We start from the raw sequence: 9,814 nt of genomic DNA, 5'->3' as shown, positions 1-9,814 counted from the left end.
TTTGGGCTTTACTTGTTCTTCTTTCTCTAGTTCCTTTAGGTATAAACTAAGATTATCTTTCTGAGATTTCTCTTTGTTTCCTGAGGTAGGCCTGTATTGTTATAAATTCTCCTCTTAGAACTGCTTTTGCTGCAGCCTGTAGATTTTAGATCATTGTGTTTCCATTTCCATTTCTCTCAAGGTATTTTTTTATGTCCTGTCTAGTTTCCCTGTTGGTTCACTGGTTATTTAGAAGCTCATTGCTTATCTTCTATGTGTTAATGTTTTTTTCTGGTTTCTTTCACAGCCACAGTGGCACGACACTAGAAGCTACTTACAAGAAGAGGCTATGAGGGGAACTAGGTCAGAGATAGGGTTGCCCACAGAGAAGTTTAGGAAAATTTATAATGAGTAATTGTGGACACGACTTAGCAAATCAACAACAACAAATTAGCAACGATTGTGGTAGTGGCTACGTGACTCTACATTTGACCAAAGTCTTAAAACCATAAACTAAAAAGTATGCATATTACTGTTTGTAAGTTATACATCAATTTTAAATGGGGGCTATGACAAGAAATATAACAAGTAATACCAACAAATGTATTGACCCTCAAAATATCCAGCTTAGCCCCACAGAAAGTCACATCGCTTCCTCCTTTGGAAAGTAGGATGATGAGCTGTAGACGCCCTCTTGCTCTCCTGGGAGGTCATCCCTGGAGAGATGGATGTCTCTGTAATTCCCTGCTGGTTCTCACGCATTAGTCTCTGAAATCCCACTCTGGTTCCAGTCAACATCATTTCAGGGGAGCAGACTGCACGCTGAGCCCCTGTTACCACCGTTTATTAATCTGCACGTTAATAAATGCGGGTTGTTAGTCTGGCAGGTCCTCAACTGACCTAAGGATTGGCTGTGAGCCTTCAGTCATCAGGGAAAATACCCCAAGGTAAAAATTATACTGTTGCTGCTGCTGCTAAGTCACTTCAGTCGTGTCCGACTCTGTGCGACCCCATAGACGGCAGCCCACCAGGCTCCCCCGTCCCTGGGATTCTCCAGGCAAGAACACTGGAGTGGGTCGCCATTTCCTTCTCCAATTCGTGAAAGTGAAAAGTGAAAGTGAAGTTGCTCAGTCGTGTCCGACTCTTAGCGACCCCATGGACTGCAGCCTACCAGGCTCCTCCATCCATGGGATTTTCCAGGCAAGAGTACTGGAGTGGGGTGCCATTGCTTTGTCTGAAAAATTATACTAAGCAACCTTAAAATAATAACCTCTTAGTGTTTTACAGACCTTCCTTTATTTGCCATTTACAGAGGCAATTTTGTGAATTATATGGGAGAAGTAATTTAATTGTATTTATTTTACAAACAGGGAGGACATACGTGGCTCCTCCAAGGGCGCAGAAAGAATGCATGGTAGATTCAGAACCTGACCACATACTAGTGTTCTTCCCCTCATCTTCCCTTCCTTAGAGACCTTGGAACATTTCTACCACTGCCTGAGAGATGACTTCTCTAACAACATTTATGCATTATTTCATGTCTAAATTTCTGACTTCAAACTTACTATTCAGGATTAACTGTCCTATTTTGTCAAGGAGTAAGGTAAGTATCCATAGTCCATATATACATTTAAATTTAAAATATTTAAAACAAAAAGCTTGCTAACAAAATAGATCTACAAACTAAAGGTAAGCCACAAACTGTGAGCTTTCAACCCTCTACATCTGTGATTCAACTATTGGATAAACAGTAATAAGAAAAAAGAAGAAAAGGAGACTATTTCAACTTAAGCTGATATACAAGTTAAAAAAAAATTAAGCAAAAGAATGGCTCACGTGGACAGAGCAGAGCAGACAATTATACAGGCAGAGCATGAACAGAGGGTGCTATATTGGAAAGCACCAAAAAAGTGAAAGGACCTAAGTGGTGTGTGAGCAAAAAGCAAAATGAAGAGGAGGTTACAAGGACTCAAAACTCATCCTCACCTGAAGCCCTGCATACCATCATCCACCTTTCTCAAACCAGCATAGAAAACCACTATTCATGTTTAGTAGTAATAGCATCTTCTTCAGACTGTGCTGAACACTCAGCTTTTTGCTCATTGTTTTTCATGTATTATCTAACTTAATTCTCAATAACACCTTGAGTTAGGTCTCCTTACTATCTTAATTTTTCAGTTGGAGAACAACTGGTTCAGGAATGTCAGTTGATGACCAAAGACTCAGGCCGTTAACTTGGGCTCTTCTCAGAGTCCAAACTCTCCACCTAATGCCGTGTCTTCCTTTGAGAACTGCGTCTGCTGGCTGTACACGCCCCACTCCTCCAGTTACCCCACTACATACACTATGCATCTAAGTCTCAGTTACTTCTCTGTGCAGCCTCTAACACTGAGTTTGGACCAATGAAGACAATACATAATTTAAACAGAGCTAAATTCAGTTTAATTTAAATTTGGTAAAGACACATCAAACTTGAGAAATGCTTTATCTGTGAACAGAATTTGACTTGCCAGTGAGTATTTGTGGAAATACAAATTACTCTCCTCTTGTGTCTACAAGGGCCTTCGCATATAAAGAGCAAAGAAGTGTGTGAATTTAATAGGCGAGGAAAAGCTGAACTGTCAGAGGTATTAACTCCAAAATGATCGTGTTTTGACATATCTGAAAGAATTAAAAACTGGAGAGATGATTCATTACGATCCCTCATTCAATAGTTTGGAATTCTAGATGAATAATACACTAAGTTTCACTCATAAGTCCATGCTTTAGATGTGGAGAATCTTGAAGCACGTATCATTTCTGTAACGAAAAAATGTTCATGAGATATAAACATTTCAGTTTCGCTGTTACTGCAATCTTAGCTAAATTTGAAGCTCTGTTCCTTTGTTTCTCTTTGCTCTAGACATCTGATTCTTAAGTAACCCGGATGGAGAACACGACCAAAGTGACACAGTTCATTCTCCTAGGACTAACCAGCACCAAAAATCTGCAAGTTCCCCTCTTTATAATATTCATTCTCATTTACTTGGTCAATGTGGTTGGAAACGTGGGCATCATCCTGCTGGTGCTCCTGGACTCGCATCTCCACACGCCCATGTACTTTTTCCTCAGTAACCTGTCTCTGGTGGACTTTGGTTACTCCACAGCTGTCATTCCCACAGTCCTGGCTGGATTCCTGAAAGGCCACGGGGTCATCTCCTATAATGTGTGTGCTGCTCAGATGTTCTTCTTTGCAGCCTTTGCCACTATGGAAAATTTCCTCTTGGCAGCAATGGCCTATGACCGCTATGCAGCAGTGTGCACGCCCCTCCGTTACACCGCAACTATGACGACAAGCGTGTGTGCTGGTCTGTCCACAGGCCCCTGTGTCTGTGGCTTCCTGAATGCCTCCATCCATGTTGGAATCACCTTCAGTCTCTCTTTCTGTGGGCCCAATGTGATCCACCACTTTTTCTGTGATGTTCCAGCAGTCATGGTTCTCTCTTGCTCAGATACGTATGTTGGTGAGATGGTTCTTGTTTATGTAGCCAGTTTCAACATCTTCTTTGCTCTCCTGGTTATCTTAATATCATACATATTCATATTTATTGCCATTCTGAAGATGCACTCCTCTGCAGGATACCAGAAGGCTTTATCCACCTGTGCCTCCCACCTCACAGCAGTCTCCATCTTCTATAGTACGGTTATCACGATGTACTTACAGCCCAGCTCCAGGCATTCCATGGACACTGACAAAATTGCATCTGTGTTCTATACCATGATCATCCCCATGCTGAACCCTTTGGTCTATAGTCTGAGGAACAAGGAGGTTAAGAGTGCTTTCAAGAAGATGATTGCGAAGGCAAGATTGTCTCTAAGATTGTCATTTTAACATTTTAGAATACATAATGATCCAGTTTTACTCTGCTCACATTTTTCCCATTCACTGAGTCACATGCAGAAATTAAGTGCTGAATAACACCCTTATTTTTTTCTAAAGTATATTGTCTAGAATAAGGAAACGTGTTCAGAAATCTAACAACTAAATGAGGGTGGCCAAAGAGAAGCATAAAATATTGTGGTTCTGCTTGTCAAAAAGCTTGTTAAGGACATTAACATGTTCAACATGCAATTTACCTACGGCATGTGCTAGAGCACACAGGCAAAGCAGGAAAAGAAGCAAGCCCGTGGACAGGAGGGCGCCTGTGGCCTGTAGACACACGCGCGTAGGGGAAGAAAAGTAGCAAGAGGTAGACGGAGAGGGTTTGTTTGTATTAAAAATAATGAGAATAGTGAATTAGTGGATTAAAATATAAATTTATATCTAATATGACTTTCTTTAGCTGAATATCTGTTCTAAAAGTCTTCGTCTGAGAAAAAAATAATAAACTTTTGATGAAACTATGTGCTGATTTTGTTGGCATAGTTTACTGACAGATGTATAAATATACCATCTTAAGTGAATTAATAATTGTCTTGATTGAGTCATTTTATTAAGCTGAATTTTCACATCACAGTTTTCAAAAGGATACAATAGCCATAGTACAAGGAAAATGGAAGGAAAATAATATAATTATTTTTAAATTTTTCATCCATGACTACCAACATTCACCTTTTTTAAAAAATGCACTGAGATAGCAATAACACTGTATATTTTTCTGTTTGCAGTTGCTTTAAAATAAGCCAATGCTGCTTATTAATTCCCTTTAAATGGTTTATAGTCTTATATAAGTTTCATATCATTGTTACTGTTTAGTCACTAGGTCATGTCCAACTCTTGCAACCCCGTGGACTATATGGCCCACCAGGCTCCTCTGTCCATGGGATTTCCCAGGCAAGAACATTAGAGTTGGTTGCCACTTCCTTCTCCAGGGGCTCTTCCTGACCCAGGGATAGCACCCATATCTCCTGCATTGGCAGATGGATTCTTTACCACTGGAACCACCAGGGAAATCCAAGTCTCGTGTGTACAATGTTATATTGCCACTTCTGTATACAGTACAGTGCATTCATCACTGACAGTTTAGTTTCTACTCATCACCATACAGTTTACTTCCTTTAACCGTTTCACCCTGCCCCTAGCCCTCTTCACCTCTAAAAACCACTATTCTGTTGTCTCTATTTGTGTATTTGCTTTTATTTGGTTTGGTTTATTCAGCCATAAAGAGAATTAAAATTTGCCATTTACCGTAACATGCATGGACCCAGAGGGTATTATGCTAAGTAAAATAAGTCAGAGAAAGAAAGACAAATACTGCATATTTTCAATTACAAGTGAAATAAAACAATAAAACAAATAAATGAATGTAACAAAATTGAAACAGACTCACAAATGCAGAGACCAAACTATCGGTCACTAGTGTGGAGAGGTCAAGGAAAAGGGGCAAGATAGAGGAAGGAGGTTAAGTATGAACTAGGATATAATATAGAGCACATGGAATAGAGCCAATATTTTATAACTTTAAATTGAATATAATCTGGAAATCTATTGAATCACTGTTGTATACCCAAAACTAATATAATATTGCAAATCAACTGTACTTCAATGCAAAATAATAAAATGAATAAAATAAAGAGTATTAATAGCCAAGCCATGCCTTGGACCCAAGACAACCCTTGAATCTACATTGCGTGGTTCCTAAGACTATGATCTGCATTGTTGTTCAGCCTCTCAGTCATGTCCAACTGCAACACACCAGGCTTCCTTGTCCTTCACCGTCTCCCGGAGCTTGCTCAAACTCATGTCCACTGAGTCGGTGATGCCATCCAACCATCTCATCCTCTGTTGTCCCCTTCTCCCCCTGCCCATAATCTTTCCCAGCATCAGGGTCTTTTCAAATGAGTCAGCTCTCCTCATCAGGTGGCCAGTGTATTGGAGCTTCAGCATCAGTCCTTCCAATGAATAGTCAGGGTGGATTGGCTTTAAGTATATTTAGATCAAATTTAATTTAACAAAATTTTCAACTTCACCTCATCAAGGGTTCATGTGAAAGTAAAAGATATGTGCATAGAGCATGTGTAGAAGAACTGGCTCAATGGGGGCCTGTCCATCAACAGAGGCGACTCTGAGAGGAAGGCATAGCATTGTGCATGGAGGACAGGCTCTGGGGTGAGGTACACACCAGGCTTCCATTATCTCCCTTAAGGCATTGTGAAAGTGAAAGTGAATTCGCTCAGTCGTGCCCAACTCTTGGTGACCCCATGGACTGTAGCCTACCAGGCTCCTCCGTCCATGGGATTCTCCAGGCAAGAATAGTGGAGTGGGTTGCCATGCCCTCTCCAGAGAATCTTCCTGATCCAGGGATGGAACCCATGTCTCTTATATCTCCTGCATTGGCAGCCAGGTTCTTTAGAGCTAGAGCCACCTGGAAAGCTTTCATTTGGACTAGGCATATGTCCAAATCCACTAGAGAAAGAAATGGCAGCCCACTCCCGTATTCTCGCCTGGGGAATCCTATGGACAGAGGAGAACTGGCGGGTTATAGTCCATGGGGTAGCAAGGAGTTGGACACAACTGAGCGAATAAACAGCAAACAGCGTGTCCAAACCCATAGCGTGTAGAACACACAGAGAAAGCCAAGCTATAGAATTTGGATAATTATTGTATCTTTTTAAAAATTCTGATGGCAACATGTTGATTTAACAAAAATGACTCAGTCAAGACAGAAACACTGATTCATTTAAAATATGATATTTATGTATCTCTCAACAAAATGCTCCAAAAGAGTAGACACTTTCATTTAAAAGACTATAATTTTTCCTTCTATTCAGAATATTAAAAGTTATTTCACAAAAGGAATAATTGCTATTAGACACAATTTTATACTGAATATCTCAACTAACAATTTAAATTATTTTTATCAAAAACTAGCCATGCTCCATTTACCTCTGACAAATTTCCCATTCCAGTGTGCACGTGCCCATAATAATGACAAATCAAATACATCAGTACATAATTAGTACATTACCACACGATGAATCAAATATCAGAAGTAAGTTTTGACAAACAGGTCCCAAATTTTCTAATGCTTTTCCTTAGCTATCATCATTCAGATATTGAATTTCTGAATATGTTTTCTTTTTACCAAAATCAGACTTTTGAAAAGATAAGGATGCCATCTCAGGAATTTAAATGCAGTGTGGGGATTAAAAAAATAACTTATTGCATGGGGAAAATCTGAGAGGAATTAATAAAGGTTCCTGTACTTACACCCCACTCCAGTACTCTTGCCTGGAAAATCCCATGGACGGAGGAGCCTGGTAGGCTGCAGGCCCTGGGGTCGCTAAGAGTCGGACACGACTGAGCGACTTCACTTTCACTTTTCACTTTCATGCATTGGAGGAGGAAATGGCAACCCACTCCAGTGTTCTTGCCTGGAGAGTCCCAGGGACAGCGGGGCCTGGTGGGCTGTGGTCTATGGGGTCGCACAGAGTCGGACACGACAGAGGCGACTTAGCAGCAGCAGCAGCAGCAGTACTTACTGGGCTTTCCAGGTGGCGCTAGTGATAAAGAATCCACCTGCCAATGCAAGAAACAGAGATGTGAGTTCAATCTCTGGGTCAGGAAGATCCCATCTTAGGAAATGGCAACCCACTCCGGTATTATTGCCTGGAAAATTCTGTGGGCAGAGGAGCCTGGTGGGCTGCAGTCCGTGGACATGACTGAGCACTGAGCACACACACTGGGCATACTGCAATGTCAGAATCTGTAGAAAATGTTGCCTTCTCAATGACTTTCTTGAATGCACCCTTAACCTCCATGTTCCCCAGACTATACCCCACAGAGGTCAGCATGGGGATGAGCACAGAGTAGAACACAGATGCCACATTGTCTGGGTCTGTGGAGTGCCTGGAGCTGGGCTGTAAGTCCATGAAGATGACGGTCCCGTAGAAGATGGAGACAGCAGTGAGGTGGGAAGCACAGGTGGAAAAGGCCTTTTGGTGCCCTGAGCTGAGTGCATCTTCAAGATTACAAATGTTAATTGATGCCTTTGAACTGTGGTGTTGGAGAAGACTCTTGAGAGTCCCTTGGACTGCAAGGAGATCCAACCAGTCCATTCTGAAGGAGATCAGCCCTGGGATTTCTTTGGAAGGACTGATGCTAAAGCTGAAACTCCAGTACTTTGGCCACCTCATTGGAAAAGACCCTGATGCTGGGAGGGATTGGGGACAGGAGGAGAAGGGGACAACAGAGGATGAGATGGCTGGATGGCATCACTGACTCGATGGACGTGAGTCTGGGTGAACTCCGGGAGTTGGTGATGGACAGGGAGGCCTGGCGTGCTGTGATTCATGGGGTCACAAAGAGTCGGACACGACTGAGTGACTGAACTGAACTGAACTGAATACACAGGGAAATCAATATAATCAGAAGAGCAAAAAAGACATTAAAGCTCATGATGAAAACAAGAACCACTTCACTAATGTGCTTATCAGACCTAGAGAGAGCCAGGACATCTGGAACATCACAAAGTGATGGGCTATGTTGGACTTGCATAAAGAAGGACCGAATATGTCCCCAACATGGAAAGAAGCGTTCAGAAAACTACAGACATAGGATCCCATGGTCAGATGTGCACACACATGTGTTGTCGTGGCGGTGATGTTATGCAAGGGCTTGTGTAATGCTGTGTGGCAGTCATAAACCACTGAGGCCAAAAGGCAAGGTTCCACACTTGCAGAGGTTACAAAAAAGATTTGAGCAGCACGGGCATTGTAGGAGATGATCTTGTCTCCAGTGAGTAATCCAGCCATTACTACAGGAGTGACAGCTGAGGAGTAACCAGAGTTCGCCAAAGACAGATTACTGAAGAAACATGTGTAGGATTGTGCAGACAAGAGTCCAAGAGAAGCAGTGTGATCATTCCCAGGTTTCCAACCTCATGGATGGGGTAAACGATAGCAAACATGAAAAACAGGAGGACCTACAGTTCTGGGCACTCTTAGTCAAAGGAGGATGGCCTGTGTCACCTCTCTCTTGGTCTCCACCAGTGCTATTTGGGAATTAGGAGAGGTACTGCAGTAGTGAGGAATAAAGGGGGAAAGTGACAAACAAAAAAGACATTGCAATTAAATTTAAGTGCATTAGCATTAGCAATTTCTACTTCAAAATTATCCTGGTCTAATATTAAGAGCTTCACATGTAACTGTGTGTGTGAGTATGTGTGTGCTTCTGTGTGTGTTTATGAGTACAATGTGTAGTACTATTATTTTTATTTTGCTATTAAAGGAGTTAGAGACTTGAGAGATTATATGATATTCTACAATTCTATTGCTAGTCTAAAAATTCAAGACTGAAGCCTAATTTTCATCTAATCAAAATCCAGGGGCTTTTAGTCACCTCACTGTCAACACATATAAAGGTACCAATAAATATAAGGGTGGTAAAAGGTTAAATTGCTGCTAGATCTTGCTGATTTATTTATTTCCTTTTGTTCTCTGTGTACTTTAAAGAATAGTCCCTTCACACTTATCTTTTCTTTAACTTTAATGAGAGACCAACTGTTAATGAACAAGAAAAAAATATCGCTACCTGCTCAATCAGAGCACCATCTGTCTTATTTTTTATACTTCTTCTTTAGGAAGCAACAGGAGGGTTTATAAGTACCATTAAATTTCTCACCAATGGAAATTTGGATATTAAGACTCCAATCTCAAATCACTATTTTGGAAAAAAGTTTCAAAACATCATTTCTATGCTCAAAAAACTCATAGTATGTATAGGTTTCCCATTGTTTTTGCATGAATTACACTTTTCACTAATAGTGTTTATGGAATAATTATCTCACTTCTTGAAGAGAAGGGACAGTCAATCCTGAGTAGTGAGTGTGAAATCAGAAGTTCAGCCATGAAATAA

The 9,814-nt window shown here is 41.1% G+C and overlaps 1 protein-coding gene and 1 pseudogene across 1 annotated transcript; one reads left to right on the top strand and one right to left on the bottom strand.

Annotated features, from left to right (window-relative positions):
* The first annotated feature begins 2,874 nt into the window (after positions 1–2,874).
* LOC133261511 (olfactory receptor 5B3-like) lies at positions 2,875–3,850 on the top strand. The gene has a single exon (XM_061439984.1). The coding sequence runs from the start codon at positions 2,906–2,908 to the stop codon at positions 3,848–3,850; it is 945 nt and encodes a 314-aa protein (XP_061295968.1). The 5' UTR covers positions 2,875–2,905.
* A 245-nt stretch (positions 3,851–4,095) lies between these two features.
* LOC133261128 (olfactory receptor 5B2-like) lies at positions 4,096–8,867 on the bottom strand (annotated as a pseudogene).
* Positions 8,868–9,814: the final 947 nt, after the last annotated feature.

Source organism: Bos javanicus, chromosome 15 (genome assembly GCF_032452875.1).
Source record: "Bos javanicus breed banteng chromosome 15, ARS-OSU_banteng_1.0, whole genome shotgun sequence".
Classification (NCBI taxonomy): Eukaryota; Metazoa; Chordata; class Mammalia; order Artiodactyla; family Bovidae; genus Bos; species Bos javanicus.
This window is presented reverse-complemented; position numbering and strand designations above follow the sequence as displayed.